At 40.6% G+C, this 16511-nt stretch overlaps 2 protein-coding genes across 3 annotated transcripts in view; both read right to left on the reverse strand.

Moving 5' to 3' along the window:
• Nucleotides 1-58: 58 nt before the first annotated feature.
• cav4b (caveolin 4b) lies at nucleotides 59-4907 on the reverse strand. Its single transcript, XM_084366241.1, has 4 exons — nucleotides 4725-4907; nucleotides 3933-4180; nucleotides 1783-1970; nucleotides 59-488 (listed from the first exon to the last, which is right to left on the reverse strand). The coding sequence occupies exons 2-4, from the start codon at nucleotides 4173-4175 to the stop codon at nucleotides 305-307; spliced, it is 615 nt and encodes a 204-aa protein (XP_084222367.1). The 5' UTR covers nucleotides 4176-4180; nucleotides 4725-4907; the 3' UTR covers nucleotides 59-304.
• A 417-nt stretch (nucleotides 4908-5324) lies between these two features.
• arhgap4b (Rho GTPase activating protein 4b) overlaps nucleotides 5325-16511 on the reverse strand; it is a 37346-nt gene continuing 26159 nt past the window's right edge. For both annotated transcript variants that reach the window (XM_084367110.1, XM_084367111.1), the window contains 6 exons: nucleotides 14901-14956; nucleotides 14488-14659; nucleotides 12247-12342; nucleotides 11911-12018; nucleotides 10143-10242; nucleotides 5325-8377 (listed from right to left, as the gene is read on the reverse strand). In XM_084367110.1, the coding sequence (XP_084223236.1) occupies nucleotides 8177-8377; nucleotides 10143-10242; nucleotides 11911-12018; nucleotides 12247-12342; nucleotides 14488-14659; nucleotides 14901-14956 (733 nt within the window). In that variant the 3' untranslated portion in view covers nucleotides 5325-8176. The remainder of the gene's footprint in view (nucleotides 8378-10142; nucleotides 10243-11910; nucleotides 12019-12246; nucleotides 12343-14487; nucleotides 14660-14900; nucleotides 14957-16511) is intronic.

The following is a 16511-nucleotide window of genomic DNA, read 5'->3' on the forward strand; positions in this document are numbered from 1 at the left end:
GTGTAATTCATTCACATTGTCTGTTTGGTAAAACAAAACAAAAATGCTCAAGGAACTTATTTAGAGACATTTATTTTATTGATAGTTTGAAACTATTTTCTCAGAATTACATTTGAGGTCAGTGATAATTCAACTGAATAATAATAATAATAATAATAATAATAATAATACATTGGTATTAATTGGTTGTACATGTAGAAAACATATCAAATAGCATTAACATTATCAGGTTGCAGAACTGTACCAATTTAAAAAAAAGACACATTTAGCTCACTCACTCACTCACTCACTCACTCACTCACATTCATACGGCCTCTTTGTCTCTCATCGGATGCCAGTCCTTGTTCGACAGTGAAATGGCGATTTGACTGCAGCAGAGAGCGAGAGACATACAGAAGGGAGCGATGAAGACATTCAACGCACACATCCACAGGGAGCGCAGGCATGGAAGGAAGGTGTTGCTCAGCTGTATGCAAGGCACCACAAACCTAGAATGAGAGAGCAAGAGAGGATGTTATTTAAATGTTTGTTTCTAAAAACTCTGTGTGTGTGTGTCAGGACAGACAGAGGGTAGAAGACTTATCATGTGAGAAACTGTACATTTTTAGGAGTGTGACCCAATCAAAGTGAATTCCTTAGATATCCTTAAATATCAGAAAACAGCCTTACTGTGCCTTTTTGTGTGGAAGAAATTAAGACTATTCTGATCCTGATCTGGTTGGTTTGCCTGAAGAGAGCAGTGTCTGAGCCCAAAGTCTGAGCCCAAGAAGTAGTAAAGGAAAATCTCATTCTGAGTCATCGCAAGTACGATATCATTACATTAAAAAGTATTATCTTCTTAACCCCCTAAAATTAACCCTGTCATCCGCTATGAACTCCTGAGCCAAATGCTCAACATTACCCCAATGTTAGTTTTTTCTCATATTAATTTTAATTCCACCATTTCAGGCTTAGAACTTAAACGATTATTTACAGTAATAGTTTATTTACGTGATTAATCATTTAAGTCCATTAACAAGGGAAAATTTTACAGGCAGGGTTGCCCAAAGTGGGACCTGCAGGCCAAAGTTGGCCCACCATAAGGTTTGATTTGGGCCAACAGGTGTTTCTAAAAAGTACAACAAAAAAGGGAAAAATAATAATTGCAATTACAATAATTAATGCAAATAAATGAGATTGCCTTTATGCGGTAAAAATGCTGTTTTAATTGCTGGAATCCCAGATTATTAATCATGATATTCTGATCTGAGAAGGGAGAGCACCATTTCGCATTTTAACAACAGGCTACAATACGTTACAAAGGGTGTTTGCTTTTAGCCTGTGGCCAACCATTAAGTTGGAGTTTTGTCCCTCCAAGGAAAAAATGTCTGTTCAAACGGTCACCACGTGTTGGGCATTTCAATTGATATTGAACATAATCATTGATGCAGCCCTACATAACCTATAGACATGTGTAAATGCAGGTCTTTGCTTAAAGGGACACAATGTATTTTGGAGAAGAAACTCAAACTCAGAATTCTAATATTTATGATAATGAGGCAATAATACAAACTCAGAAATATTTATTTTTTCCGTAACTGACTGAAGGTCCCAGAAAACTGTTTGAAGCTAGAAATGTGGCAGGGTCCGCCACATAGAAACAAAGTAAAGGAACCACAGGTTTAGAGCCACTGGGCTATCATAGTGTATCCTCTGTATTCACTGTATTTGATGTATGAGTGGTTAATGACTGTATAGATGTGAATGTCAACATGTGGGAGCATTTTTATTGCACCAGCATACCAGACGTGCAGACAGGCGAGAATGGCCAGGAAAATACCACAAAGGAAAGCAAAGGGCACAGCAAACAGCAAGGAGAGGCAGCGGTACGTCCAGATACGAGTCCTCTCGAAGCCGACCACACTGTACAGCCACACTTGGTCTATGCTGCGAGGTGCTGCAGGCTCTGCCAGCACATCACTAACCTCCACCTGCAGACAAAGAACAAAAGTGGCACAAGTCAAGGCAACTAAGCCTTTTTATAGAGCATATTAAATAAACGAGCGCTGACTGGAGTGCCTCACAGCCTCAGGTGAGACAAGGATTACTGAGTAACTCCCACAAAATGACAGTTACAATATAAACGTGATATAAAAGCATCATAAGTCATCAGAAATGGCCAAATTCCAGATCAGAATAAAAACACACATTTCTGGCATATGTACTGACATTTATAGACAGACGCCCACAGAAATGGGCTACGCAACTAGAAAAACCTGTGAGACTGACGATAAAGAAATCTGTTTTACTCACATTCATCTGGTTCAAGACCTGCTAGAGGCAACTTAGAAATGACTGAAGATCACGTGCTTTGCTTGGCTTTAAGGGAAAAATACAGCTGCATGTCATGAGCATGCCAGTAACAAGAGACATTATATTTTCTAAAAAGACACCCTACTAGAAGCATAACTAAATAAAATAGGGCCTGGAATGGAACCTTGGGGTACCTCACACGAGATGACAAATTATTATATTGTATGTTTCTATACTGAATGTAATTATGTATAAATGTATGTTGCAGAAAAGAATTACGCAACTTTAAGGTGTTACCCTGAATGCCCACTACATTTGAGGCACAGCAGGGATGACCAACAGAATTAAAACCGCACCATTTCCACAGTCTTAACAGAGTTAGCAGTGGTGCAAGAAGTGCTCAAAACCATTACTGAGGTTAAAGTATCAAAACATTACAGGTCCTATATTATGCTTGTTTTCACGCTCATACATTTGTTGTAGGTGTCTGCCATTGTTTTTGCAACCATGGTTGTGCGAGGGACATGGCTAAGGTTTGAAGGCACAGCTTTTGAATACAGGCTGTGTACATTTCTCTGTGGTTTGAGAGTTTTGTTACTTTCACAGAATTTATACAGCACCTACATTTTATAGTAAATATAAAAGACAGGAAATCTCACTTTCTATTATATAGGACCTGTCATGTAAAATACTCCATTAATGGCTAAACTCCTGCATTCAAAAGTCCTTGCCGAATGTTGCTACTTGAAGAAAAAATATATAAATATAAGCAGCGAAATGTTCTTAAAGGTCCAGCGCGTAAGATTTAGTGGCATCTAGTGTTGAAGAATACCCCTTGGCTAGCCCATGCTGATCAAAAAGATGACCACAGGTGGACGGCGTGTGCAAGCGCACCCACTTATTTTGTTTCTTGTTCAGTGGCAGCCTCTAGTGGCCGAAGTAATAATTACTGCAGTAAAGGAGGAAGTCAGGTGAAGTAGTATAAAGGAGGACAATGTCAGCGCAAGGAGGAGGTTGGGATGGATGGTCGGGTAAAACAAAGACAGAACTTTTGCTCAGAAGGCCACTGTATCCGGTGTGAAACCAAAGGTCAACGGTAAATTCCTTTAATTTGTAAATTTAGTTAACTTATGTCACAAACATAACGTAATGTACGTCCCCGAGGTCTATGCTGCCAGTCATGTCGTTTTGGGAACTGTGATATGTGTCATTGTGAGAATCACTGGCAATCGACCTACTCAATAGTTTCAGTATGAGGAAGTGTTGCCTGCATCACCCTGCCCTTACAAGCGTGCTCCCTCTGTACATATAAAGGCTCATTCTAATTTAACAACAACACCACAATTCTTGTTTCAGGTGATTATACACTAATGAAAACATAATTATGGTTATTATATTCTATTTTAGCCAATAGAGCCTCCTAAATCCTACACACTGGACCTTTAACGTGTCATTAGTAAAAGTACTCGGCCCTTGTGACTGATTAATTATCATATATTATATAATTAGATTGTTAATATTAATGCGTCAGTGTGTTAGCTGCATTTCAGATTTATGAAGCTGTTGTAAAGTCAAAGTTGTGTGAAGAAAACTTTATCCAGAATCTCACATAAAACGAGCAAAGGAAAGTGAAAGAGAACCTTTAGGTGCTGGTTGATACCATAAGGGTCCCTGTTGACAGGACAGGTGGGTGTGGGCGGGGGTGTGGGCGTAGCAGGGGCAGGAGGAGGTGTCTGAGGTTTGGGCGCTGGAGTCGGGGCTTTGGATGCAAACTCTGGAGGAGGTGGAGGAGTGTTTATCTGCTCTTCTCCTCCAACTTCCTCATCACTGTCGTCATCGATCTTACACTCCACCAGGCAGTCATCACTCACCATCATCATCATCCTCGCTGAGGGACACAAAGATGGACACAAAGTCAACATATGAAGACTGAGGAGATCTTGTCTGACATTAACATGCACACATTTATACTGTAAACCAGTTCACACACACACACACACACACACTCACACACACACACACACACACACACACACACACACACTCGTGCAGGAGATTGCAGGCATGTTGAGTGTAACAGCGAGCTGAGCACTTGCACTACCACCTGTTCTTTAGCCCCCAAAAAGGAAGCCATACCAAAATCTGTAAATAGCAGCTGGTAATTATAAAGTGACATTTTTAAAATGAAATACAGACAGTGCAATCCTTCTGTACATGTATCAGAAGCAAAACTACTTCATTTCTATGATTAAAAGTCATCGATTGAAATACTTTTAATCAACTTGCATGTACCAGATTTGATATACAGTATACATGAAACAGGTGCTGCATGGTGATAAACTGGGGTGAGTCATATCTTCGGTGAGAAATCTTCGTGGCAGATCTACGACAGGGACAGCGTGAGTAGAAATGATGAATCATGTCTAACTTACCTTTATCTTAATGGCCCCTTGCAGAGAGACGGCGCAGGGCAGCTCTGCAGAGAGTGCTAATCTAAAATGTCAATGAGATCAGTTCAACCTCTTAATCATAATGTCCCTCAGAGCTGATCTGGCACATGGGAACTCACACAGAGTCCTAAAGTGTTTGACACTGACTTAGAGCAGCAGAAGTGCTAATGTTGGACAGTGCCTCTAATTCTGTGTGTGTGTGTGTGTGTGTGTGTGTGTGAGAGAGAGAGAGAGAGAGAGAGAGAGAGAGAGAGAGAGAGAGAGAGAAGGGGTTATTTTAGGAGGAGGAGTGGATGGGTCTAAAAGATCCTGTTACAGCACTTGGGTGCCGTCGTGACACAGAAACTGAAACAATGAAAGGCACAAACATACAAAGCAATATATCAATAATAATAATATAAATAATAATAATAAAGGGACAAATCCACCAGCTCCACTGCAGCAGGCCACAAAACAGATTGTAGGGAACGTGCTCTGATAATTGAATCCAGTTACATATTATATTCATTACTGATTTTGGGAGCTGGGAAGCTTTGGGGGGTAAGTCCCATATTGAAGCAATTTAAATACACTGACAACTCCTTAGTCATTCATCACTTATTCATCTTTATTGTATTCATATTTTTTTAACCACATATACAATTGGACACAGTAAATTTAGTGACATCATCAAACAGTGATCCAGAATAACAGGGTGTTTTCATCATAGAAGCAAAATCAATTTCAAAAAAGGATTCTTCTTCTATGTTTCCAATACTGAAACACAACAGATGGGAGATGCCATATGTAAAAAACATTTCAAATGCTTCTGAAGTCATAGTAATTGTACACCACACTGAAAAAATTCTGAAACACACATCTGAATGTGACCTGTGGATGGTGCTAGATTACAGTCAGGGGGGGCCAAAATGCGTGGATGAATGAGACAAGAGTTTTCGACCGTGGCTCCGAAATGTCGCCTTTGCATTCACAGTTTAAACCAGAGGAAGTCACTAAATCCTCTCTAACATGGGGGCCATTTTGGCTCTTGAGGCTAGGGCACAGTTTTCAGTTGAAGAGTGAGTCAACCAAAGCCCTGAGTGAGAAACTCTTACTTATTCCTTCGAAGCCGAACCTGAGTTAGCCCGTCTCTAACTCTGCAAAAGCCCTGAGTTTCGGCCTGTGTACCAGGCCATGTATCACATATGAAGGGGAATGTGTTTTCCATCTTTGTCTGTGTGTGTGTGTGTATGCCTGTGTGTATGCCTGTGTGTGTGCTAACGCTGCATGCTGCTATAAAGTACTGACCTTTACAGTTTTCCAAAATAACATCTGTAGAGCCCCAAAATGTTCAACATTTAATGAATATAATTGATTATGAAATAAATATTCACATGAATAAATTGTGTTCAACATATACATATATAAATAAAACAATCATTTGTGAAATAATTGAAGAAATTGGCATATTAATATTTGTACTATTTATTTTATGGGGTTCCCAGTGGCAGTATTGAGGCTGACTCCTTACACAGCAGCCTGGGTTCAGTTTGCTGCAGGTCATCCCCTCTCTCCTCCTGCCTCCACCGTCTCTCTCCAGCTGTCAGTGTCTACATAAAGCAGAAAGGCTAAAAAGAAGTATGAAAAAAATAAATGAAATAGAAACTTTGTAATATTCCTTTTCATGAAAGCGGTATGGTCACTGCCCTCTCACCTATAACATACCCCCTGCCTCCTAAACTAGCAAGCTCAACAACTGCTACCACATTTAGCCAGTTAGCTCCTGTTAGCAAGAGCAATAACAATGCCAAATTCAGTCATTATCAACGAGCCTAACCAGCTGCTACTGTAATTAAACTGAAGTAGGCCTTAATAGACACATTAACTAACATCTCCTGTTGTCACCTGAGCTTGGTTTATAACTTAGCATCCAAGTGAAGAGACAATGTTAATGGCAGCAGCTAATGTTAGCGAGTGAATTTAGAAAAATTCTGCCACATTTTGATTCGAAAGATGTTTCCTAGAGAAAGACTTTGTCTTTTTGTTATTCTTTCTGCAGAACAAAACGATTGGAAAGACTTTCCTCTGTTGTCACTCAAGTCAACAGGAAGCTTACACTGCTGAATAATAATTCAAGCTAACAAGCTAACCTAGCTAGTTGGTCAGTTACTGTAGGTAGGTAGCTGGAACAGCCTGGTTGAGCCAAGTTTTGACAGCTACATAAGTTCTGTTACAGTGTCCGTGTTTATTTACAGCAGTCTCTAGTTTGTGCCAGCTGTTGACATTGTTGTTGCTCTAGCTAACAGGAGCAAACTGGCTCCTCTGGTTGTTAGGCAGGGACTTATGTGATTGGCTGAAAGGTGGGAGGATGGTGACATCACCTTTGCCATGATTAGTGACAATATGAAGTAAAACTTGACATTAAAGCAACATCATGTATCTTTTTTACCTTAAAAGCTTCAAAATAATTTTGATAGTACAGTGTGTTGTAACAGGGTGAATGTTGTCTCTGTCTCTATCACTTGTCTGTGCACTGTGTAACTTCAACATACAAGTTTTCAACACATAACATTGTTATGATGCAATGAGTTTGTAGTTAGCACCTACATTACATCTGACAAACTGTTACACACCTGGGATTAGTATTTAGGACAGTGGTGTGGTACTCAGAAACTGTGGAGGCGCCAATTTCTACATAATGTTGCTTTAAAAAAAGTCTCCCAGGAAAAAAATGTCTTTATGAAATAAAATCTTTTGAAAAACAGCTAAAAATGTTGTTATGAAAATGAATGAAAAAATAACAATTTAAAAATGCTGAGTTGAGTTAGAATCATTTCTTCAATTATTTCACTAAATGTTTGATTATATGTATTTTCACAGTTTATCTATGATTATTAAATCATTTAATTATTTAATATTGGTCACTTTGGGGTTCCATAAACACCCTCCTTGATCACATTATTATTTTTTTTAAACATAATACGCAGAGTTCAAACCCATCAGGTTGTTTTCAAGTGAAATAAATGTGAAGAGTAAAAGATGTGAAGGCACTCAGGCCCCAGATCAGTTTTCTTTTTTCAACTAAAGCAAACATTATAAGGGTGAGCCACAAGGGGGCAGCTTTAGTCCTTTGTTGTATCATGGCAACCACTTTAAAAAGTCAGTCTGGTGATATCACTGGCAATGTCACATCCCTGATTCTTCAAAAATTGCAAAAGCCTGGAGAACAAAAACAGACCAGAACATAAAAAGACCAAAAACCAGCTTGAAAACAGACACACTGGACATACAGTAACACGGCACCGAGACTAGTGGCACTATGAGATGGCATAGACGCAAATATTATACATGTGTCGAAAAATAAATCAAGATCTTCACCAAATGTATCATCTGCATCAGCATAATCATCATCGTCAAATAATAAATCAATAATTCCAGTCATCCTCTCCTCTCTCTTAGTCCACCGGTCTGAAAAGGGTCCGCCCTCTGATGCCAAATCCTGCTTTTTTGGCAGCAGGGGCAGCTTGAGGAAGAGCAGAAGAGGAGGAGGAAGAGGGAGCAGAAGCGGCGGGGGCGGCGAGGGTGGCCTGCTGCATGGGAGGCTGGCGAGACAGGAGCTCCTTGAACACCGAGTTCATCTGACGGCTGATCATATCCTGAAGGGAGAGATGAGGAGGAGAGGCAGAACATTAAAGGAGAAGGAAAGAGACGTGGAAGGTCATGAAACTGATGACGCCTCCCAGTGGACAGAGGGCCTTTTGACTCGTCCCAGTGTGAACTGCCCATATGCACAAGTTCATCCAGAAGGTGATCGATAAGATTGATGTCAGGTGTCTGTGGCCACATTAACGTTTTTTGGATGATTGTTGCACTCTGTGAGGCTTTATCATATAACGTAAGTATTTCTGCATCGCTAAAGTCTGACACTACACGCTTCCTCGCTTACAAAGTGCAAAACACATCATCACATAATGTGTTGATCATATGACATACACACGCAGACTTCATAGACAAAGACTATAGACTTCGAATGCATTCACACGGTGGCTGTTTTTCTCTGACATCACACTCAGGGTGGGAAACTCAAATATGGAACTGCGATGTTCCTGGTTGCAAGTCATATAAACGTATGAAATCTGACAAGTTATCATTGTCAATTGTTGTCAACTGAAAAGACAGTGGATACAGAAAGTCTGGAGGGACATTGTGACATAGTTCAAAGTAAAACAACATATCTGATAACCCGTTAACTTCCAACCCCATGTAAGCAAATGTACTCGCGCCCACCTGTGCGCCCCTGGGTGTGTTGGTCTTAAAGTCAGGTGTGGTCTGGCGCACTGATGGCGCATTGCTATCTTGAGGCAGCAGAAAGCGACTGCGCCGTAAACCAGCAAAAAGCTGGTCTGAAGTCTGTTTGCTGCTATTTAAAGAGCTCATTATTCAGGCAGTGTGATGGGCCTACACAGTTCACAACACGCGTACACTTGGATTTATGATAAGAGAGGCTGCTTCCAGATATTTTAAATGTTACCATGCACGCAGTAATATTACTGCAGAAAATATCGTGGCACATTTAATCAGCAAAACTAAAAGCTGAAGAAATAAATGTTTTTCGACAGGATCTCAGGGTTTTATCAAGACAGCTGCTTCACTCCAAACTAGAGCAGAAGAACACTGAACATTCATTAACGTGAAACACTAACCGACCCTGTCGGCGAGTCAGGAGTTTTAAATAATCAAAGAAGTTTATCTGCTGTTCCTCGTGCACAAATGTGCATGTGAATGCAGAGACACACATATCCTCTCTGCTGCTGCTGCTGATGTCATTAATGTCGTATTTCACCCCTCTCAAACCACCCATTATTGATCAGGATGATACTTTTCATGACTTAAGGTCTGTTTTTTTCTGTTACAAAGCTAGCTGAGCATGCATAAAATCACTGAAAAAAGAAAGGAAATGCAGTACAAAAGTCTGATTAGATCAATTTCCTTTGAGGTTACTGTATCATTACTGTCTTATCTTTAGCCCTTGACACTGAAACACTGCAGGATGTAGCTTCAGCATTGTCAGCACATTAACAAGAACAAACTGTTCATTTCTGGGACTGTTAGCTCACTATTTAACAAGCAGGTTAATTGAGCAAGGTTAACTCAAACTGCTGGCTGTGTGCAAATGAGATGTGCCACAACAGGAATCCTGTGTTAGCTAATCAGACACCAAAGTTAGTTTGCAAGCTGATATTATCTAAAGACCAAATCTGCAGGCTGTTTCAAGAAGCAGGTGGTAGTTTTTCTACTGATTTCCGAGTAAGTCGGCCTTCAGAATTAACAGACATTCAAGAGCAGAAGGCCTCACAGGTGCCATATGTCAGTCTGAGTCCTTTGTGTTTTTTATTTTGTGCATCAGGATGAACTACTAACCTTGTCGACTGTTCTCTCTGCCTGAGCAAATGGAGGTCTGTCTGGAGGTCTGAAGCCGCCCTGTCTCACAGTGTCCAAAGTGTGTCTTCGCTCTTGAGACCTAAAAGACAAAAATAACAGAGGTGAGACAAAACATGACTGTCGTATGGATAACTACACCGATCAGCCACAACATCCAAGGGACCAACAGGTGGAGTGAATAACATTGATCATCTTGTTACATAGACATTTTTTTCCGGCATGTCCCATGTGCAGCACTGGAGGCCAGGTCAACACCTCAAGCTCTGTGTCACGTTCCTCTGAGCACTCCTGGGCTGGTTTTGTCGTGTGGCGAGGTGGATTGTCCTGCAGGGTAGGGCCAGTGCTATTGGGTAGTACCATTGCCATCAGGTGGTAAACATGGTCTGCAACAGTGTTTGGATGGGTGCTGAATGCTAAGTGGCATTCGCATGAATGCCAGGACCCAAGGTTTCCCTGCATATTGAGTTGTAACAAGATGATCAATGTTTTTCACTTTGCCCGTCAGTGGTTTTAATTTTGAGGCTGATAGATGTTGATACATTCTCATTTTTAAATGCCAAATCGGATCTGAGCCTTATTTCAAGTGTTGGCAAGAAAAGCTTCTCTCCATCTTCTCACACAAGACTTCATATCACTTCAGGACAGTTCATATCATATCAGATCATGGCAACTGTCCAGATTTCTGTTAAAAGTTTGTGTGAAGTTTTAATGTGGACACTACGCTGATGAAAATAGGTTTAATTCTGCTTTTATTGAGTATTCAGCCGTAAGATTACTGGTGTTAAACGACCTTCAGCACCTATATGAAAAGATGGTCATATCATATCCTTTGTTCCATCTGCTATTGGCTTTTTAAAGAAACTATAACCTCCATGATCTATTGTAACAGTGTAGGTGATGTGGCTCTTGTGTTGTGTTTGTGTATGATGTATTGTATGTCTGTTATACTCTACTCTAAAAATCAAATGCAGACGAGGCTCTCGTTGTTGTCATTTTGCTCTTTCATGGCTAAATTTGCACTTTCCATGACCACCCCTGCATCACATGTATGATCATGCTGATGCTGTGAACAGGACTGTGCCTTTCATTAGCTGCTATGCATGGTATGTGATTACCATTAACACACTTTCATTTTAAACCTGCAGTTGCTGATTCTGACCATTGCCTATTTACACCTCCAGCAGACAGCGCAACATTAGTATCGTGTTCAGTTGTATTTCTGTACATTGGAAGTCCAATATTGTCTCTCCATTAAGCTTTTGTTTGGTTTCGACAAACTCCTGAGGGAAATATTGGGCTCCTTAGCTGATAATGTTTCGCTGTGCTTGTCTTACTTTGTCTGTGTGCAGTCTGGTGCTGGGTAGGTCGTGTACAGTGGCTTTTTATTGCTTGTTCACACAAAACGACCCAGATGAGAGTGCTGAGAGTGAACCAAAACAGTAAAGTTGCAGGCCGTAAAACCAAAACCATGAGCTGAAAGACACTAAACAGCTACATAGAGCTGAGCAGAACTGCAGAGTCAGATGATAATTGATTACGAGTGACTTAAATACATGAAGCCACATCATCCAAATATGAAAATATTGATTGCAGCAGCGTCACAGTATGATAATGTAAATGTTGTGTTGTTCCTCTGTTCTTTGCCTTTATGCTGATGTTCCTCGACAGACAATAGTGCTGTATCTTCATGTGTTATACAGCACTTGCATACAGTATGCGTCATGTCCAAGGAGTGTTTCAGTCTTACACTGGCAGGTGTCGTGTGGCGGGGGAGGTTGGTGGCTTTCGATTGGGACTCCCTTCACTTCCTCTCTGTCTCCCAGGCAACGAAGCACTGTCGCTGTTCACCCGCATCCTGTCAAGACGTGCACAGAAACTTTGTAACTCTGTGTCGTGTGTGCATTCATGTGCAGTAATGTGAAAATGAGTATTTCTATCTGTCTGTGTGTGTTCGGCTGTCAACATCTATTGCTACACGTGCTTGCTGGTTTGAATGCATTCATATATTGCGGTGTGCACTCAAGTGTGTGTGCGTGTGTGTACGTCTCGGTCTGTGTGTGTGTGTGTGTGTGCGCGTATGTACCGGGTTGTGTTCTCCGTCTGTGGATCTTCTACTGTCAGGTTTCCAGTGCTGCCTCCTCCTCCTCCTCCTCCTTCCTCTCTTTTCCCTCGCTCTGACCTGAGGGTGGAGAAGAAGACAGAGATATATTAGGAATATATTTCACTACAGAAAGTACAACCAGTACAAGTTTAACATTTAGATAAAGGATGAGAGACAAAATAATTGTAGGAGGGAGCAGAAGCAGGAGTGTGATTTTTATTTCTGTAATCTTTTCTTAACACTATGAGGCAGAAATAGTGGGTGGACAAAATAATGCAACTCCTTAAAACACAATGCAACAGCTCGACAAAATTCTACCTGTAAAACTTGTAATATTACATTTTTGTTGAGCCTGCACCCATGTTCATTTAAATTTATGATGAATTTTGGGTATAAGTGGTGTTATATTGTAAAATATTATAAGGTATTTCTGTTAATTTGTCCACCCCCTGTTTATACAACCTGTACTTTAAATGTTACTACTACTATAATCACTATGGCTAGAGATAATCGTGGAATGGTATACGGCAACATGAATTAGATATGAAGTTTAAAGGGGCATGATGTAGTTTTGGAGAAGGAATTCAAACTCAGAATTTTAATATTTACAACATTAAGGAGGTAATAATACAAACTCAGTTTGAAGCTAGAAAGGTGGCAGGGTCCGCCACATATAAAGTAAACAGTATAAATTGTGTTGTCCTTTAAGGTCAGTTTGTTTATTCAGTTTATTCAGTCATGAAAACAAAGAGAGTTTGTTTATTTAGTTTGCTTAGGCATTAAAAAATCAGTCACTGAAGATCTTTCTCTTCTGGTTAAAATTTCTTCCCCAAAACTACGAAGTGCACCTTTAAAACACCCACATGCACGAGTAAAGAATGTAAAACTGATGTTTTAAATACTTTTCTGAGAGTGGTGCTTCCAAATCTTTTTTTAACTATTTAATGAGATTTTTTCTTTTTCATGGCATCCGACCAGCACACCGATTTTGGGGGGGGCGGCTGGCTCTGGGTCTGAGGAATGAGATGCAGATGATTCTTTTTATCTATTTTTTCCTTTTTTTCCCACTTTGCATGAAGACTAGAAGCAAAGGAAAACAGCTAGCGTGGCTCAGTCCAAACATAACAAAACCTACCTACGAATACAGCTAAAAGTCACTCATTAACACGTGATATCTCGCTTGGTTAATCCATACAAAAACCGACAAGCTGTGTTTTTTGTGGAGGGTTAAAAAGTCTGGAGTCTTGTCGTCAATATGAGGATGTCACAGCTCCTGGCCATGAGATAGTACAGCACATAAAACATAAGCAAACATAACCTAACAATCTCTCTGCTCTAGTGCCATATTTAACAGGCAGATGCGAGAATGATAATGATCTTCACGTCTCATGGCGGCTTTAGCTCAGAAGAAAGAGCAGGTCCTCCAATATTCAGAAAGTGGGTGGTTTAAACCCTGGATCCCCAGACTGCATGTTGAAGTATCCTTGGGCAAGATACCCAAAAATGCTCCAGATGGCTGTTCCATTGGTTTGTCAGTGTGTGCAAATGGCTTAGCAGAGAAATATAGTGAGGCGCTTTGAATAGGAAGTGCTGATGAGCAGTTTGTCCCCACGTATGGCAGCCATCAGTATGCAAGACTGTGTGCGTGAATGGGTGAATGTGACAAGTGTTGTAGAGCACTTTGATTAGTAGGTAGACTAGAAGGCGTCATTTAAATGCTACTCCATTTACCATCTAACTTTATGCAAGAAAGCAAAAAAGTATATTTCCCAGAATGCCAAACTATTCTTTAAATGTTAACATACTGTGCCAAAAAAAATTAAAAATAAATCATAGACTCTGGTTGTGTGGTCATGAAAATGAAGTGAATTCTATAATAGAAGATTATTATACAGGAATATCAAAAACTGAAAAGAATCATTCTTGCAGTCCTTACAGCACTCCAGGGTGCCATGGTGCTCACTCTTGGAAAAACTGATTAAGTTTCAAGTGTCCTGTATTCTGTTAAAGAAATGTGGCACTCAAAAAACAGTATTTGACTCAGTTGGAAGGAAGATACAGCAAATTATTGGAGTCAAGACTCATATGGCTTTAACTGGGACAGAAGGCTCCAAGAGCCAATTCAAGATCCACGTCCGTTATCAAGGAGGATTATAGTATCTCTGGTTCTGAATACGGTGGCAATGGTTGCCTGAATGATTCTGAAGTAGAAACGTCACTCACCCATCCAGCACGCTGATGTACTTGTGAGGGATTAGACCCTTAACCCCTCCCACTTCGCCTCTCCACCAATCACAGGAGGCCTTGCTGTGAAGGATGAGAAGGTCTCCCAGTTTGAAGGACAGCTCCGCTGGAGATCTCGCCACATAGTCAAACATAGCCACCGCCTCCCACTCTGTACACACATGCAAATACACAGCACAGTGACACACAACTCAGGCACTTTTTAAAAATGTATATTATCCAAAATATTTTTTTAAAGATTCACGTATGCTTATGAATCATATTTTAAAAAGGCTATTCAAAATGTAAATAGGTTTTGTTTGTGGTACATTCACATAATTAATATGTCTTATGGAATCCTGTCTCTAGTGTGTGTGTGTGTGTGTGTGTGTGTGTGTGTGTGCTGTACTCACCATCCTCACTGGGCAGATGCTCACTCTCTCCGTCTCCCTCCTCTGTGATTGGTTCACTGCAGACAAGCATTAAAAATGAAAGTCGGTGGTCATGCACAGTTCCTCTTCTGTCAGACACACAGACAAACCGTCATACCGCCGGCTTGCTGTACTACTCCTCACTTCGCTTTTGCAATTTCACATAATCCTAGTACTGGTGTGAGATTTCTCAAATGACTCCAAAAAATGTAGTTTTCTCCAGAAAACAACGGACCAAATCTCTGTTAATTCTCTGTCAAATGTCAGAAAGTATAAACATGTTGATGAAGAACACAGAGAGTTTTAGTGAATTCCCGAGAGCGGGTGTTAGAAGTTTCCATGGACACTGTCGATAGGCTGGAGGCTTGTGTTCAATTTTAGTCAGCAATCGGCTTAATACTGTTAAGCAGTTTTTACACAAAGCATTGCAACGGCACAGAAACGCCTTTGGCATGGCATGAAATTTTGTTTCAAGAGGATGAGCCGTGAAAAAAGGGGGGAGCTACTCTATGTACTCGGAGCCATCTCAGTCTTAAACTCTGAGATGACCTACTAATCTGTGGGGCAAAGTGAGGCTGTCATTCATTCACTACGAGTCATCCAAGGACAGACATAAGTGAAAGAGCAATTCTCAAAGTGAAGATGATATTTCCAAAAGGAAATAATGGAGGCCAGTTGGATCACATATTCCAGTTGGAGTTAACTCAACCATTCAACTAGTTTTAGCCAAATACACTGAGACCATTTTCAGTTCCTGCTTCCTCTCTATCACTGTGTTTTTTAAAGTTCATTGTCTCCTAGTTTCCTATTTGTAATTATGAACGCTGCTTGCATGCAGTTCATTGCCTCCTCCTGATCTTTTCAGCATGCGCTAGATTATGTCATTATTCAAGAGGTAATTGTTTTTCTTTTGGTATTTGTACTAATTGTTGTTAGTCATAATAAAACATTTTTTTAATAATAACTTTGCCTTGCTAATTCTACCTAGATTTCAGATGATTCTCCCCGCTTCTTTTGGCTAATAACATTAATATTAATAACTATTACTTAAATAATTACAGTGCAGTTTAGAAATAAATAAAAAGCTTTTTTAAAAACTGCTGCTAACTGTAGCTGCCATTAGCCTAGACTCTGCCCAGACAGGGAGCTTGGAGCACCGAGGGAGTGTTGGTACTGTCATGTTTTATGGGGCCTGGGGTGGGGAGGACCCAGCAGGGAATGCTGGTGGGGAGCAGTACTGGAATGGGTACCACCAGAACCAGAGCCAGGCAAGCGGGCAACTGAATCAGGGTCATCAGTACAGTACAGAGGGCATTTGATTGACAGTGGCCCCGACCAGGACTCTGACTCCCCCAAGATGATGAAGACAGAGCAGATTCAGGCAGGGACTGGAGAGGCACGAGGCGAGGGTGGAGCGAGAGGGAGGTTGGACAGTGCCGACCTCCAGAGGCCTGATACTATCAGACCAATTAACTCATGAGGTATTAAAAGACTGGAAAGGCTGAGGCTAGCATGCTAACTTTAGTAGATATCTCTGAAACACAACAAACTTCTTTGACATAGCTTCAAAACTTTTATTTATCTTGCTACGTT

This window comes from Pagrus pagrus, assembly GCF_965226575.1.
Source record: "Pagrus pagrus genome assembly, chromosome: 11".
Classification (NCBI taxonomy): domain Eukaryota; kingdom Metazoa; phylum Chordata; class Actinopteri; order Spariformes; family Sparidae; genus Pagrus; species Pagrus pagrus.